At 41.7% G+C, this 17,422-nt stretch overlaps 1 protein-coding gene across 1 annotated transcript in view; it reads left to right on the top strand.

The window, feature by feature from the left end:
- Positions 1 to 17,422, top strand: part of cspg4 (chondroitin sulfate proteoglycan 4) — a 63,388-nt gene that overhangs the window by 31,883 nt on the left and 14,083 nt on the right. The window contains exons 2-6 of the mRNA XM_028431978.1: positions 1,825 to 1,988; positions 3,715 to 7,269; positions 8,939 to 9,115; positions 9,275 to 9,550; positions 13,936 to 14,112. Coding sequence (XP_028287779.1) covers positions 1,825 to 1,988; positions 3,715 to 7,269; positions 8,939 to 9,115; positions 9,275 to 9,550; positions 13,936 to 14,112 — 4,349 coding nt within the window. The remainder of the gene's footprint in view (positions 1 to 1,824; positions 1,989 to 3,714; positions 7,270 to 8,938; positions 9,116 to 9,274; positions 9,551 to 13,935; positions 14,113 to 17,422) is intronic.

Below are 17,422 nucleotides of genomic sequence, written 5' to 3'. Positions count from 1 at the left end.
TTTTCAGTTTCAGCCTGGAGGCTGCTGCACAATTAGCACTAGTCTTTCATTTACAATACCTTACCCTTACCAGAAAACTCTCTGAACTGCACTATAATAGCTTCCGGCGCAGTTAGCAGTCAGCCGCTAACGACAATAGCCTCCAAAATGTGACATTTTGAAAATGAATGATGTGTAACTGTGATAATTTCATTCAGTTCAGTTATACAAATAGGTTGACTTAATTATCGTTTGCTTGTTTTTTTTTTTTTTTATTCCTTGCTTTAATTTTTACGTTTGTCTTCACACAAAGTTTGATATACAGTATTGTCAAAAGCAGTTTACTTTGATATTTATTACAGGGACACCAAAATGGTATTTCCGTGCAGAGCAGAGCTTTCAGGAGTGTACAGCTGTAAGTCTCTGTGTGTATTTAGGCCTGTGCTGAGACCGTTCATCACTGACTCATGACAGAGCAGCCTTGAGACCAAAAGCAAATGCCTCTCAGTGAAGTCACAAAAGCATGGGCGTGATGATAAAAGCTTTGCTTTTCGTCCTTGCTGACATCAAAATGATTGTCTTTGTTCACATTTCCAATGTTTGTTGCTGATCTGGGATTGAAGGGTTCATTTAGAAGATGGGAAACCAAAGGACAAACGTACCCCTCAGTGTTTTGAAGTTGGCAGCATGGCATTAATGCAGACGCAACACAGACACAGGCTGCCCTTTAAAGACACACGCACACATTCTTGAGAAAATACTTTTTCCATTTATAGCTATGAATGTGAATGTTTGGCGTCTTATTTTCTCCTCTTCTATTTTATGACTCTGTCATATTTGAGAGGTTGGTCTGTGAGATTTTTGCTTTATGGAATTCAGACAATCATGCTGGGTTACTGAATGCTACTGTTGAGTTTTGGGGAACATTACGGCTCTCATGATCTCATAGGAATGTTCTGACTTTGACACAGCACTGCCTCTCTGTCTGCTGCTCTATTCCAATTATTCCAGAGCATTAGCATGGCATGCTCAGAAGGCTGACTTCTTTGCTATGTTGCAATGAGTTTTTCTGTCTTGAACTATCACCCGTATGAGGGCGAGTGGGCGACTAATGGAAAGCCCCCTTCTATATCTTTTGGCTGAGGCCATGGAAAACCCGTGCTGAGGAAACGGGGTCTTGGAGGTGGTCCAGTTTAATTTCAGAGCATGTGCACTGGGAAATAATTGACTTCCTCCCTGGTTTACATTTTGTCAAGGGCTGCAGTAGTTAGAGGCAGGTGGCTGAATTTGCATATCATTGAAAATGAGCCGGCTCAAGCCTGGGAAATCCTGCACCCCAAGACTCTATACGCCCCGGAAAACCTCCGCAGGGGTAATGACTGATGTCTCAGTGAGAGAATCCCTTTGAGGCCACAGGAGCTACTCTTCAGCCAGAAGCAGCTGGAAGACACCTGATAATATAGAAATCACTTCATGATGAAGTTGAACTGTAATGTGAGACTCTGAGAAATGCTCATCTAATTGGCTTCTACAAACTACCACATAAGAATTCATAGAGATGCAGGTCAGCAGTTATTGGACAAATTTAAATTGTAGAATCTTCTGCATGTGTCTTTTTGTATTGTCTCATTGTAGTGCCACTATGTACAGAATGCACAGTCAGGCTATTTTATGTTATACTACTAGAATTTGGGGCTTCTCCTGTCAGAACAAAAAATGGTGACAGTGGTGTGTGTGTGTGTGTAGGGGGGGCAGACAAAGAAAATCACAGATGTTTGACGTCTACACTAACATGATGCCTCTCTCTTATGTTTACATGCTATAACCTATATTTATTCTTCACAGAATCCTACTTTGGGGACAGCTTCTGCAGCTTACAGACGATCCAAGATGTCACCACCTTCCAGCTGTCACTACAGATCAAGACAAGTCGGCGAAGTGGGTTGCTGCTCCTGGCAGCAGGAATGGAGGACTACCTGTTCCTTGAGCTCCAAAATGGGAAAGTACAGGTGAGGGGATTACCATGCTAAACTTTTTAAAGCTGTGCATGTATGAAAAATTCCTACTGCCTAAATATAGCCTTGTACAATAAAAACAATTCATGACTGACTGTTGGTATAGTTTTGCTTCACCTCATACCTCATCAATACATGTTCCTAGTGAAATTATTGATTTCCTCAGTAAGTAATATTTCGACAATCTTGAGATAATATGCAGCAATACAGTTCTATAGCACCCTGTTGGAATTAGATTTTGGCTGGCTCATGGCACATTATTCCTTGTTATTCAGCTTTAGGCAATCAACCTGTCAGTTGGAGCATCATGTTCTGAAGTGTTTTGTGATGCACAGATTAGTAATGTGAAATTATGTGAAAATGTTTTACTTTTTTAAAAAACAAAAAAAGCAATCCTTTTGATTTATTTCCTATAAAATACAATAATTTCACATGAAATGAGTAGCTGTAAATGGCATAACAGCCTTGTTTTTATGCCCTTTTAGCTTGGAGACATGCAACACAATTCATTAGGTATCTGAGAACAGTCTATAAATTGTTTGCTTTCCCTCGTCTCACTAGAATGTGAACCATGACAGTTTACAACTATAATTAGTTGCCTGACATGCTTGAAAAGCAGCACAATTAGCATCAACTGTGCTATAACAGTGATTCATGAAGCACTTCCCTTGGAAAGACAATATTCCTCCATTTTAAATTAGCTGCAATCTCAGGAAATGTGTCATAAAAGGAAATACTATTTTTGGTAATTTTCTTTATTCAATTTTTTGTGATATAAGTTACTGAACAAATAGGTTTCACGCTTTACAAAAAAATAAATTGGATTTCCAGTCATGTAAATCCAATAAATCCAATATGGAAATTATTATGGAGTTAAATAAAAATTATGACATCTGATGTTATCAGTGAAACATCTGGAAACAAGCTTAGTCAACACCAAGCAGCAACCTTCGGGGCTCAAACTTGAAACCCATGTGGAAGTGTCAAACTTGTAGTTCACGTCGCAACTGCTGGGGGCTGGCTCCAAAAGGGAGTAATTTCCCTTAGACTCCCATGTAAAAATGGCTGACTTCACAGCAGAAAAGAACATGTTTACAGCCTGGTACAAAAAACCATTCTGGTCTCAGATTATAGGTTCTCTTCTAGTGTCAATTGTACAGGGGGTGAATTTTTTTACAACTCACTCATTGTATTCGGACTTAAAATTACGCATAATTATGGGCGTTGCCGCTTAAGTGACAGACAGTTGACGTATCACAGCGTGAGTTTCCTGCTTCCACGATCACCCGCCCCCCTAAACCCTGCTCGTGCTCCCCCTCTTTGTCCATATTTGCAGTTTTGGCGGTCGTGACGCTACCAACATGGCGGCAGTCATCACGTCCCAGAACCTCCCACCGAGCCTCAAAACGGCTCTTCAGAAACAAACGGGTGACGTCACGGAAGCTCTGTCCATAGTTTTTACTGTCAATGGTCAACACTGAGTAAATATCTGAGTAATGTAGTGGGGTTGTATAAATACATCCTTTATAATATATTTAAAACAGTATATAAATGCTGCTTACATTTAAAGTCTTGGTCAGAGGATCCAGAAGTGATCATGACCATAAATTACAATGTTATTATTTGCCCTGAATCCATTCAATGTGCTCTCCAAAAGCAAATGCATTCACAAACACTGCAATGTAATGTAAATTCAACAAGTGTTTTTGTTCCCCTTTAGGCACGGATGAATCTGGGAGCTGGTGAGGTCACACTTTCCTCATCTCAAGGAGTGCAACTGAACAACCTTCAAACCCACAAAGTCTCACTGACACTGCAAGATGGAAAGCTCACTATGATAATTGATGATCTTTACCCAACATATGTTCCTGTGAACGATGATGGAGAACAGCTCAATATTGACCTGGGCATATGGCTTGGTGGAACAGGAGACCTGGATGCTCCCTACCTCAGCAACGCCATCCCTCCCCTCCGTGGCTGCATGACTGAGGTTAAATTTGAATCCCATCAGTTCGATCTTATCGGCGCAGTGTTTAAACAATGCCATGACACAAAGGAATCCTGCAGCAGTGAGTTTGAAGCTGGGGATGGAGAGGCAACTAGTTTCAGCACACCTGACTCCTTTGTGTCCTTCCCCATGTGGAGCGAGGCGAGCGGTGCTCCAAGGGCCTTAGAGTTCCTGATGAAAACCACCATTGAGGATGCTTTACTTGTTTTCCACCCTGGCCGAGGGTCAGACTTCATTGCTATCAGTGTTGTGAAAGGCCACCTCAAAGGTATTTTGGACCTTGGCAGTGGTATGGAGGTTCTGGAGAATACTCAGGTGCAGCTGGATGATGATCAGTGGCACAGAGTTAAGATTCAAGTCAGTCAGGATGCGTTCGTTCTCAACATAGACAGCCAGTCTTCCTCCCTTCCTCTTGACCCATCAGAAAAACTGGACTTGGTTGGAAACCTGTATTTAGGAGGCATCCAGGCAAAAATGAAGGAAGTGTTTCGTGAGAGTGGTTCCCTAAGTCGCTTCGAGGATGACATGACAGATGAATCTTTCATTGGATGCTTGGGGGAAATCAAAATAAACCAGAAGCATAGAAGCCTGCAGGATGCTTTGGTGACTAAAGATGTCCATGTTAAATGTGAAGGAGAGGACTATGACTACTCAAGTTACTACGATGCAGACACGGCTACAACCCCCCCACCCGTCCGGATCCGGTATGTTGATGTCAACTTGAATGAACAGCATTGCTACCCAACAGATGACATGCCAGAGGTTTTCAGAAATGTAACAAAACTTCTTGATGTAAACCAGCTGCTTGTGCCTGAAGGTGGAGAAGTTTTCCTTGACATCCACAACCTAAACCCTACATTTGACCTCGGTGCTGCAGGACTGCGTCTGTCTCAGATAATCTTCACTCTCAAAAGTGATCCTTGGTACGGCCTTGTTGATATGAACATTAACACAAGACGCACACTAAAGTTCACCCTCCTGGATGTTGTCAATAAGAAAATCAAGTATATGCATGATGGAAATGAAAGGTATTCGGATCAAATTCAGCTGGAGGTAGTTGCAAATGGCAGTGACAACCTTCCTGAATGTCTAAAAACTCCTAACGAATATGTGCTCCCAGTTGAAATTCTTCCTGTCAATGATATACCACAACTTAGCGGGGGAGACATAACACTCACAGAAAATGGACGGACTCGTTTGAGTCCCAGCCTCATCAAAATCATAGACACAGACACCCGCTGTGATGACTTAGTAGTTACTGTGACCTCAGAACTATCCATGGATGTTGGTTATTTGGAAAATGGTCAACAACCAGGAAGACACATCTCAGAATTCACTTGCAGGGAGTTGAAAGATGGAAATATCTATTTTGTACACACAGGAGGCACTGGTGCAGAAATTACAATGGAAGTGTCTGATGGACAGTCAGTGAGCCATTCAACTACTTTTAAGTTGTCTGTGGCAACACCACACATGACTATCGTCACCAACACAGGCCTTCTTTTGTCTCAAGGAAGCAATGCATCTATTGGTATTCAAAATCTGGCTGTCCTTGCCCATCCTCGTAATGGAGACATCATGTTTAACATCACGCAACCTTTGATATTTGGAGAACTACAGATTATGACAAGTGATGGATTGTACAAGCAGGTTACATCTTTCCATCAGTCTGATCTGGATCAAGCACGCCTTAGATATTTCAGCACAGACTCAAATAATCAGGAAGACACTGTGGTGGAGCGGATCCAGTTCAATGCTCATCTGGGACAGTTCTCCCTTTGGAACAATACCTTCTTAGTCAAGATATTCCCTGCACAGGTGAAAGTTTCTAATCTGGTACCAATGGATATAGAGGCTGGTGAAGAGCAAACAATTGGGCTATCTGAGCTTCAAGCTGAAGTGAGGGATAAAAACCCAGATCCAGAAGCAGTTAAATATATCCTCATTAAGCCCCCTACACTTGGGAGTCTTCAGCTGTCTGACAGAGAGCTGGTTGAAGGTGATGTCTTCACACAGAGGGACATTATAGACAATGCTATTAGCTACAGGGTCCCGGTGCAAAGAGCTGTGGATAATATAGACCAGTTTCATTTCAGAGTTTTTGCAGAGGATCAATACTCTCCTCTGTACACCTTCCCCATTCACATAACTGCAAATGCAGATGCTCCTGTTTTGACCATGGAGACACTTGTTGCTCCGCATGGTGAAGAGCGTACTTTGGGCAAAAACTCCCTTTGGGTAGAGTCTCCAACTTCTAAAAATTTTGTATATCGTGTACTACAAGAGCCCAAATATGGACGACTGATAAGGGACTCCCCACCCGGAATGCCTAGATTTGAGGGAGCAATTAAAGTTTTTAGTAATGAAGACCTCCAGCTTGGCAGGCTGATTTACAAGCACGATGGCTCCAAGACAAGCAGTGACAGGTTCAGATTTTCAGCAACTGATCAGGACGCCGAAGGCTCAGACGATCAGAAAACAGTGGAAGGTGTTTTCACAATATTGATCCAGTCCAAGAACAAGCATGCTCCTGTGAGGACTGTGGATAAAGTCTTCAATGTGGTTCGAAATGGTCAGCGCCTGCTAACAACTGATGTCATTCAGTTTAAGGATGATGACTCAGATTTCAATGACACACAAATCGTCTACGCTCGTGAGGGAATCCTCTCAGGCAACATAGTCTCAACATCTAATCCATCAGTACCCCTATACCGATTCACCCAAGCTGACCTGAGAGATAAGAAAATTCTGTTTATTCATCACGGAGCGGACCGAGAACGCTTCTCTCTTCAGGTCTCTGATGGCTTCCACAAGACCACTGCGCTACTTCAGATTCAGGCAGGTGAGCCCTACCTCCGGGTGGTCAACAACACAATTATTGTCATCGACCATGGAAGCACCAAGACCCTCAACACGACCCTGTTGAGTGCTGACACCAATATGGACATCAAAGATGACAGTGAGATAAAATTCCAGATCACAGCGCTGCCTGGCTTTGGCAGGGTTATTGTGAGCGGGATTGAGGCATCAGCGTTCACCCAGGAGGACTTGAAAAAGGGTGTTGTATCATATGAGCACAATTATGAGAGTCTGAGGTCCAAGGACTCATTTAGCTTCACCGTGCAAGCAAGAGGACACTCTGAAGAAGGCACATTCAGGATTAAAATATTCAAGCAAGGTTACCTGTCTGAGCCTGAGGTGATAGCCAATGAGGTCATCATTTCCTATGAGGGAGAGCACACCGTCATCAACGAGAATACCCTAAAGGTAATGATTACTGATTCTGTTTTTTGCTAGAGTTAAACATTTGCTTTTCTGTGATCCAGTCTGTGCAACATACACAACAGATTTAATATTTAAACAACTTGGCAGTGATTACACAACAGAACTATATTTTAAAGCTTCGTGAAAAAGATCTTTCACATGACTCGTCAAGCATTCTTTGCTATTTTGTAACTCTGCCTCTAATCGTCATCATAACCACATGAAAGCAGGCCTAAATATGACTGCAGAGTTGCTGCTTTTAATTTGGTTTACGTACTAAATTACACTTTATTAAGTGTGGAAAACAGAGCACTAAGCATCCCCTGAGGAGCTTCCTGAGGCCCGCTGTAATTTATAAGATGAGCCTGCCTGCACTTCATCTTGAAAGCAATTAATGAGGTTTAAATTGTTGGTCCATTCATAAGACACTCTGTGCATTGATACGTCTTGACTTTCAAAGTAATGAGGAACATTTGTGAAACAAAAACACAGTTTCTGTTTGAACTTTACTTTTAAAACAGTGTAATCACTCTAAATCTGCAGTATTGACTATGTAGTATGCACACTACTGAAATATGTATTGGGGAAAAAACCTATGATAGAATGGCCTATGTGGGAGGTAACATATTGACCTGAGAGCTCCTGGGAGCTTTTCCAATGTGTCTCCTTACTATGAAATGAAAAGTAGTACGATCTTCTGAAATATGCTGTGGAATGCAAGCATGGCTGCTAAACAGTCCATGACTCCAGGCCCCAAAGAGATGATTAAAACTTGGGTACATAAATCTGCTTGTGTGTAAACCTGCAGCAGGGCTCTAAGTGTTGCCAAATGTCATAATGTCTTTCTAATTTTCTACTGCCTAACAATGATACTCCACTTCATATCATGGGGTATAGAAGGGGCATTAAGTATAATCTGTGTACTAGGAAAGGTTTGGTGTTTTTAAACCTGGGCCTGTTTTCACATGTTTAAATAATTTCACCTTTCTGTGTACCGATGCCAGGTGAAGAAAAATTCCTTTGGCTAAACACACCAGCCTGTCTCTCTGTACATGGAAATATCTTTATTCAGTGCAGGATTTTGTCTTATGTTCTGCAGCAATATTCAATGGCAAAACTCACTTCAGTGTAGTGTAGGGGTGTACAATACTGATTTTATTTTGCCAATATTCAATATGCTCCTTTGGGCTGTTTGCCAATGCTGATCCTGATACATTCACATACTGTTTCCACATGACTGGAGAACAAACCTTTCCAGTTCGCATGACTTTTATACCATCCCTGATCATTTTTGATGCACCCAGTGAGTCAGAAAAGTTTGTTGACACTAATATCCTATTTTTCATTTAAAGAATAATATCTGCCAATACTGATGTCTTGTCAATAAACCACAACCCACCAACCACAGCTCCTGTCCCATAGAGGGAAGCTGTGGTGTCATTCAGTTGCCACAAATGGAAATGCCATTCACCACGCATTTCACACAACTTTTTACCTTTACTGCCTGTGAATTCATACTTTCCATCCAAGCGTTTATAAAACAAGTAAATGTGCAGGGGAATTTACTAAACTCCTAAGAAGTGAAGAAAGTGTGTGTCAACACATGTTATTGTTTAAAGTAGTCAGTTCCTATATTACTAAATACTTAAAAATGTGTTTTTTTGTCTTTAAGGTGGAACAAGCTGATATTCTGCCCTCGGAAATGGTGTTCACAATCAAAGAACCTCCCCGGCTGGGTCACGTGGTCAAGCTGACAAACAGTTCCTCGCCTGTCCTTGACTACATTCACTCCTTCACTCAGGAAGACATCGATCAGTCGCGCATTCTCTACGTGTCTGCATCCATCCAGGTTTATTGTCATTTATTCTGCTGCAAGCATGTTTGTTGCCTTTCATATTCTCAATGAGAATAAGATTAGAACAAACAATGTCACAGCCTGTGGTGGGTCTGAGGTACAAGGTTTATTTTTAGTATATCAATAACTTATTCCTGCATCCATCTCTTTCAGGGTGATGACGCCTTCACGGTGGACGTTAGTAACGGTTTTACCACAGTGGAAGACCTCCACATCACAGTAAACATCGTGCCGCGGCTCATCCCCCTCCAGACCTTCAACTTTACTGTGAAGGAGGGCCTCAGCAGAGTAATTAATGAGGAGATTATAAACATCTCACATCCTTTCTACAGATCAGCAAACATTGAGTTTGCAGTGGAGGAATCACCACAGCACGGGGACCTCCGCTACCTGGATGGAGATGAAGTTACTTATTTTACCTGGGAAGAGGTACGTACAGAGAAATTATTTTTGCTACGGTTGTTGGTGGTTATCTGCTGCTTAAAAAGCAACATCATCAGCTGTTTGTCAATGCCTAATGAAAGAAGGATTAATGTTTTGCTTTCATTGAAAGTCCAGATTTATTAGAATTGTCTGATTCATAATGGTATATTAGGACAGGAGGGAAAATACTGAGCTGCCGCATTATGAGAGAAACACAAAAAAAATCTAACTTTATTTTTTACCCTTCTTATTGGCAGAAAACTGCTGTGCACAGTAAAACCAAAACCAAGTTTGCTCCAAATGGTTTGTGCATTTGTACCACATGTTTCACCAGATCCAACAAAGTCTTTGCTTCTCAGGCTAACATTGTAAGGATTAAACAGATTTCTTTAGAGGAAGACCTGAGTTTTATATATTTTGTCATTCTGTGGACAAAATAAACAACAATAATCCGGCCCCTCGTAACAACTCCAGGAAATATGGCATGTTCCCCTCACAACTAGTTCAAGAGGATTACCACAGCAAGGCGTCACCGTGGAACTTTCCCCAGTTACTACTCAGTGCTGTTTCGGATTTTTTGTGCTGTACCAGATGGAGAGGGGAGGGGGAATCTGGGAGCTACTGCTGCAGCAGCTCAGCTATCTGGTCTCCCTCTGTGTGGTTCAGACAATCCAGCTTTAGGAAAATATGAAAAATGCATGAGCAGTTGCTAGTGGAAAAAAACCTTATGCATTCTGAATGGTCCAGATTATTATTATTTATTTGAGCTAGTTAGACAGATATCTTATAGCTCCTACATCTAGCTACGAGTACTTTGCTCTACTTTGCTGAAACATTGTGGAAAAACTGACGACGTCTTTGGAGCGCCTGAAGCCAAAATAAACTGGACTGCTGTATTCCTATAATAATATATGAGTGCACAAACCTGCTGTACTCACTCACACTGTCTCTTAAAGATTCTAACATACAACTCCCATAAGTCCAGCACACAGCACGATTACGGTAGAGGAGGGAAGGCAAACACAAGCGTAGATACAATCATCTCCCACAATGGAAAAAACATCTTTACAGTGTTTTGTGTGTGCACTCTTTGGACTCTCTTTTCCTACACTCAGAGCCTGTTAGCTGTTCCAAATAAGAACCACACCGAAGAACAAATGTCCAAACCTCAGTTGGCGCAACATTTAAACCAGGCCATAATTGTTCCAAGATTAAAGACAGATCTGTGTATGTGTGTATATACTTTTCTGTCCACACACACACACACCCTTCTAGCCACTGGACTTTCTTGTGTGTGTAGTAATTTTGTGATAAAGTCATCATCAGTAGGTTGGTTCACTGAGGTTACATTAGGCTACAGTAACATAGAGGAGTGTGCTGTGAGAAAGTGACTCAGGCTGATCTATACAAACCACAAGAATGTTAAATAATGTGCCGATGTGGCATGTAGTCCAGATGTGTCACATAACACACATAAAGTCAAGCTCCTCTAAGATAGGTAGATGCTTTGCTAATAAACTCACTTTAACTTACTCTATGTGTATATTTTTACACATAGAGTAATTACAATTACAATTACCATATAATGCAATGTCTCTGAACTTGCGGTCACTCTTAAACACTTTCATAAAACATTATTAAAGTTATGCAGAACCTCAAAAACCACACTGGTCCATAACAAAGTATAAACATGTACTTGGAAAAATAAAAATAGAATATAGCATTTAAACCTTTCTTTTCAAATGACTTTCAACAATCTCAGCTATCAAAATGTCCCGTCAGTTGTCGCACACCTCTTTAAATATTTCACTGTCCGGTGCATTCAATTCTACATAAAACCAATGCCCACAATGCCCGACACATTAAACCTATAGCCGGCAATCAGTAAATACCCCAAAATACTCATTGTAAAGTTTCTGGCCAGAAAGATGCTCGGGTACGTTTTAGTATTTTCAAAACATTAGTACCTCCATGATGTAGCTGTCCACACACGCAGCCCCAGGCCGCAGGAGTGAGAGAGGAAGAGGAGGAGGAGACACGGGAGACGAGGATTCACGGACGGACAGATGACGCCGGCGAAGTACTCCGGTCGGCAACACCGTTAGCAACATCTCGTGGAGCTAGCTAACTGCTAGCATCCTAGCAACGTCCATAAACGAGCCACTGTTTCAGCAGCGAACTGGCTTCCTACATCACCCTTGAAGGTTCTTGAAGAGTCCTTGTCGAACACTTTCACCCAGCGATGATAACAGTTTAAGCAGCACTCTTTTCCCACTCTTTTTCGGATCAGCTGGGTCCGGGTATGTCGCTCTCCATCTTGGATCTCTCTCTCTCCTCTTCCGCGTTCTCCTCTCGTTCTTGAACGCACCCCCCTTCCTGTGCTTTGACCTCGAGTATGATTGGCTCACATAATAATATGGATTCTTCCACAACAAATAACTACCATGACACCTTGATAACATCGCTCAATATGTCGATGTCTTATATTTGAACACACCCATGACTTTTGAGCTGGTCAATTAATTTTAAGCTTTTAACATAATTACTATTTATTAGGCTATAAACTAATAATATACTGCAATATAATTTAATAGGGTTACATACACATCCGGCAACATGAAACACATGTCCTAATAGGTTAAACTCACCATCGGGGCTCCATCTGTGCTATTTAAACCTACTACAGTGTCCTCTTTATTTTTTCACAAAGTACAGAATGTTATTTCAAACTAAGTGAGCAAGCCCCTGCAGTTTACATTACTCAATTTACAAAATACAGTAGCCACACAGAGCCTGAGAGTTTACATAAATCAAAAATGAAAGTGAAATAAATAATGCAGCCGGTATTAACAACACACACACACACACACATTAGTCTGTCTCTGAGTTGGCTGCGTGTCCACAAACCACCCACTCTTTATTGTCTCAGCAAGCAGACTGATTGTCTCGCTGACTTTCCCTGATCAGTAATGATGATGGGGGTTGTTATTCCAGAAGGATGCCAGTCATATGGGATCCATTTGGCACTTCCTGTTCTCTGAAGCAGGTCCCCCTCATCCCAGCAGCTTACTGCTTTTTTTTTGTGTGTGTAGACACAATTCTGGAGAGAAGCCCCCCTGAATATCTGTGCATTTGTTTAAAAAAACAAGTATCGGAGCAGAAGATTGTGTAGGTAGATTATTAGATCCAGACTAGACTACAGGACTAAGAGACACGAGAACATGGGGTGCTGGGCCCTAAGATTTTTCTTCAATATGTAGAATGTCAACAAAGTTGGCCTGACAAGCCGCAGGTGCTGTTTTCCATCTAGCTCGCTTGACAATGGATGACTGATTCCTTCGTGCATCTGGTTCCTCTCAAGGTTTCGTCTCCTTGTTCTTGTGCTGCTGTCAGACTTTAGAACCTGATTATAGCAAAGCTCCCAAAGTTTGAAAAGATATATTATCTGCTCAGAACAACAAAACAAAACATAGGGTTTATTGTAGTTACAGATTTTTGTTACACCAGCAATTTGTTTTCCTACCTCTGAGGGCAGATGGCTAAGGAATAATTCGGACACTAAAACACGGACGAAGCCTTCTTGATGTCACCTGTAGGATTTGCTCCATGATGCCATCTTGACAGTGTGGTAGTCCCAGTTAATCCAAATATGGTCAAAAAGATCCTCTTAACTCTCTGTAAACATGATTATTTATGTTCTAATAGGGAGGTCTATGGGGAATGTCTCTCTCTCTCTGACCTACAGCCTCATGTGGCCATTCAAGGAACTGCAGTTTGTGAAACTGAAAAAGACCACTCTCTATGCTATGCTACGCTAACTGTGCCACTAACAACAATGCTGACAATATTTAACATGCATACTTGTGAGTGGTATTTAACATCTCATAGACGTATACCATGGTCCATGGTAACTCTCATCAGAACACTCTCATCATTTTTTTTTTGTAACACTGTGGAAACAGTATTACTGTCTCATTGCTGAAATGCCTTCAGCTTATGAAGATCAGGTGAGTCAACAGTAAGAGTGGTGTTCTTTTATGGACACAATGAGAAATAAAAAGGAGCATCTTCAGGTTTTTTTACTGCAGCATTCCATGAAGTTTAAGGTCTTATGAGAACCTGATTTTCAAAGAATCACAGTCTGACCTCAATGAGAGGTGAGGCTGTGTGTGTTCATCTTCAGAAACGAGTTTTATGGTATATGATAGGTATATATATGATGGTATATGATAGTTCGTTTAGACGGGGTCAGGCGATCCTGAAGGTTCATCGGGGTATCAGGAGTTCCTGAGTCAGATTCTGAAACACTATTCTACCTTTTACATTCAGCCTGGGTTCCTCCTGTCTGATTCAGAACGGAGTGACACGTGGATCCGTTTTGTCTCCTGCAGATGAAAGAAGGAAGCATCTACTACATGCATGACAGCACGGAAAGCACAGGGGACAGTTTCAGACTGGCTGCCTCGGCTTATGAGATTCAGCGCCGAAGCCTTCCTGTCACCATCTCAATTACTGTCATACCAGTCAACGACGAGCCACCGAAACTGACACGCAACACAGGACTGGAGGTAATGTTTCGCTCTTTGAAAATGCATTAGCTGCTTTGTGCTTTGCTCCAATGCTCAAAGTGCAGCAAAGGGTTGATCTACTTTTAACTTTACTGACTTGGTGCCTTGCTGCTTATGAGAATTCAAGCTTTCATTCCATGTAGAAGGAAGGGAAAAAAATTACTGTTCAAAACATTGATGGTGACATTACATACTAAATAAAAGAAATAGTGACAGCACTATCTTGCCCACTTTCTCTACTGCTGTATGCGGGAGCAGACTTTTGATTGACACACTGTAGGCATTTCCACCTGCTCCACACTTTGTATGTTTGGTCTGTGGCCAGAACCACAAAAATATGAAAAGAATGACAGATTAATAGCTTTATAGCAGTTTATAGGATTCTCATCTGTCAAAAGGAGGTAGGTTTTTTTACATTTCTTTTTAAAAAATCCTTCTATTGTAACACAACTTGAACTTCGCACAAGAAGATGAGAAGGAGACACAACAGAATAGTTAAGAGTGAACTCTGGGTGAACCCTGCAGACTCATCTTCCTCACGTCCACGCTGGATCATTTCAGTTGCAGTTACAGTCCACTGTCATGAATCCTGCATGAACTGAGAATTTAATGCACTTCATCCTGCAAGCGAGACACATTTTTAACAGGCTTCACATGTGTAATGCATGCTACGCTGTGGTCTCGCCAGCGCGTATGTGTTTAATTAAAAGCGGCAACATAGAAGTGAATTTGCATTTTCTCCATCTGTAGGTTAGAAAATGATCTGTTCATACATATTTGTCATAAAACAGCTGGCTAATTTCCTGATTAATTATATATTATATATAAAACCAGGAAGCTATAGAGCATCAAGTCCTGTAGGACCCCCCCCCCCCCCTATTCTGCTCCCCCTACACAAATGTTGACATCTTTATACATAAACTGTAGTTTTTAAGCAGAAAGATAGATACATATTTTATTAAATACTTTATTAACCCCCTACAGCGGCTCCCTTGGGAATATTCCAGTCCACAGCAATATAAATTAGCAATTAAAAGGGACAAAGATTTAAAAGTGCAACAACATTGTCGGAGTAGCACAAAGAGGGATAGCTGCAAATATGACAAACAGACAAATAAAGAGCAAATTAACTGTGTTCAAGACCTGTCAGTCCAAGACCTGGCAGCTGTACCGGACTGCAAACATGATGCTGAAGTTGGACGTCGTAAAATGGAAGTCTATATGTAATGACTCACTTTTAGAGCCAGTCCTCAAGAGGCCGTTTGATGAACTGCAGCTTCTTTAATTACATAGAATTAGTACATCACAGTATGACATGCTAGTGATGAAAGCACCGAAGTGTTTTTCCAGCTAATTCTTATGTTTTATGAGTTGGTAGTATCAGGATGTGTCAGTAAAAAATGTAACGCCTGCACCTTTTTAAATGAAAGGTGTGTGTTCTTTATTCAGATTATTCAGCAGTAGACTCATTTGTGTCATGAGAGAAAAGTTAGAACAGATCAATAAGATTCTACTGTAAGAGTAGTCAGGCAGTTGGAAAAAGCCAGCAGCAATCAGCTCACAGAACTGGGAACCAACTGTGTCATTCAGCCCACCCCGCTCTGCCTGTGGCTCCCCGTCTCCCTGGCAACCCGTATTTTTGGAAAACCAAGATGGTCGACGAGACCGCGGCTTTCTGGCACAGTGAGGGCGGCATCCGATCCCTGCGACTCCTCTTCTGTGGCAGCAGAATGTAGCAGAATAATATGTGGATGTCTAACCCACACAGAGCGAGCCCTGGCCCCAGCAGCACTTGGAATGATTTAAAGCAGAAAGCATGTGTGGTGACCTCTGCAGCAGATGATCAGACATGATGACTAACATGGTCGTGATCAGGCTCTGCTCAGGCTCACCATTGATCCCATTTGGCCCAGGGATACAGCTGGTCCTGATAAGAGTGAACACTCTGTGTGTCTCAGACTGCTTCCTCCTGACTTAGCTTCCTGTCCATCTATCAACACTGATATCTATATCACTATTCAAGCTCATCTGTTTTAAAATAGGAAAGAATGCATGTATGTTTGTATCTTAGAGAAACATTGGCTGCAGAAATCCTGATGGAGTCACTGCCTTCTTTCCTTCATGGCCACTCCAGACACCTTTATCTGTCTTGTTAGCATTTTTCTTACTGTCCTATAGTGATTAAAGCCAGGACTGTAGGAGGATGCCCTCGACAGTTTGAAGTACTACATCTGGCGCCCCCTCAGAGTCTCAAACATTCAGGATATAATGATCATGTAGAGTCATCAGCAAATTCAGTCATTTGCTTATTGTGACCACTTCATTACTGCCTCATAATGAAATATCTGCCATTGTGTCCATTCAAATTGAATTTCCAGCCCATCCTCTTTGGTGCTTAATACATTGATTGTTATATAAACCATCAATTAGCAGAGCCATTTTCAGATTACCTGCCCTAGATTGTCTGGCTGAGGTGGACAGTGGGCTAATGTGGCCATCTAGTGTTATAAACCAGGTACTGCATCTGATCCAGACAGCAGTAACAACGCATTGAATTAAATAGGTGATATCCTCTCTGTCCTGTCTCCCTCTTCTTCTCCTCCTCTCTCCTTCATCCTCTCTGTCCTGTCTCCCTCTCCTTCTCCTCTCTCTCTCTCCTTCATCCTCTCTGTCCTGTCTCCCTCTCCTTCTCCTCTCTCTCTCTCCTTCATCCTCTCTGTCCTGTCTTCCTCTTCTTCTCCTCCTCTACCTGGCCGACTAGCAGCAGGACTGGTTCTCCCTTAAGTTGACGGGTCCTGCTCAAGGTTTCTTCCTCTTAAAGGGAGTGTTTCCTTGCCACAGTGCTCTTAGGGGGGTTCAGGTTCTGGGTCTCACGCTTTGAGACAATTTCTGATTGTAAAATGCGCTATATAAATAAAACTGAATTGAATTGAATTGAATATTCCCTGTAGCTTTGACGTGCCTACCTCACAGGTGATCATCAAATACCTCCCAAAGAATTTGTACAGCGGTTCATTTCATGCAGAAATACAGTTAATTTGTCCCTGGAATAAGATTCTGTATGTGTCTGAGCCTGCTAATAAGGAAACATCATTAATGAACTTGACTCTCAAATTCCCTTTCAAAACCAACAGGGGAGATTCTCATGTGTTTGCATGCTCCTAACTTGCTGATTCAGGAAAGGTTGCTTTTTGATTATTTGCTCCACATAACCCTAAAATTATTCCAGTATACCCTGAGGATTTATGAACTTAACGAACTGTAACATCTCCAGGAAATTAAGTTTAACATCTCACCTCGCTGCAGTGAT

This window comes from Parambassis ranga, chromosome 19, assembly GCF_900634625.1.
Source record: "Parambassis ranga chromosome 19, fParRan2.1, whole genome shotgun sequence".
Taxonomy (NCBI): Eukaryota; Metazoa; Chordata; class Actinopteri; family Ambassidae; genus Parambassis; species Parambassis ranga.
Note: the sequence above shows the minus strand (reverse complement) of the source record. Positions and strands in the feature narration are given on the sequence as shown.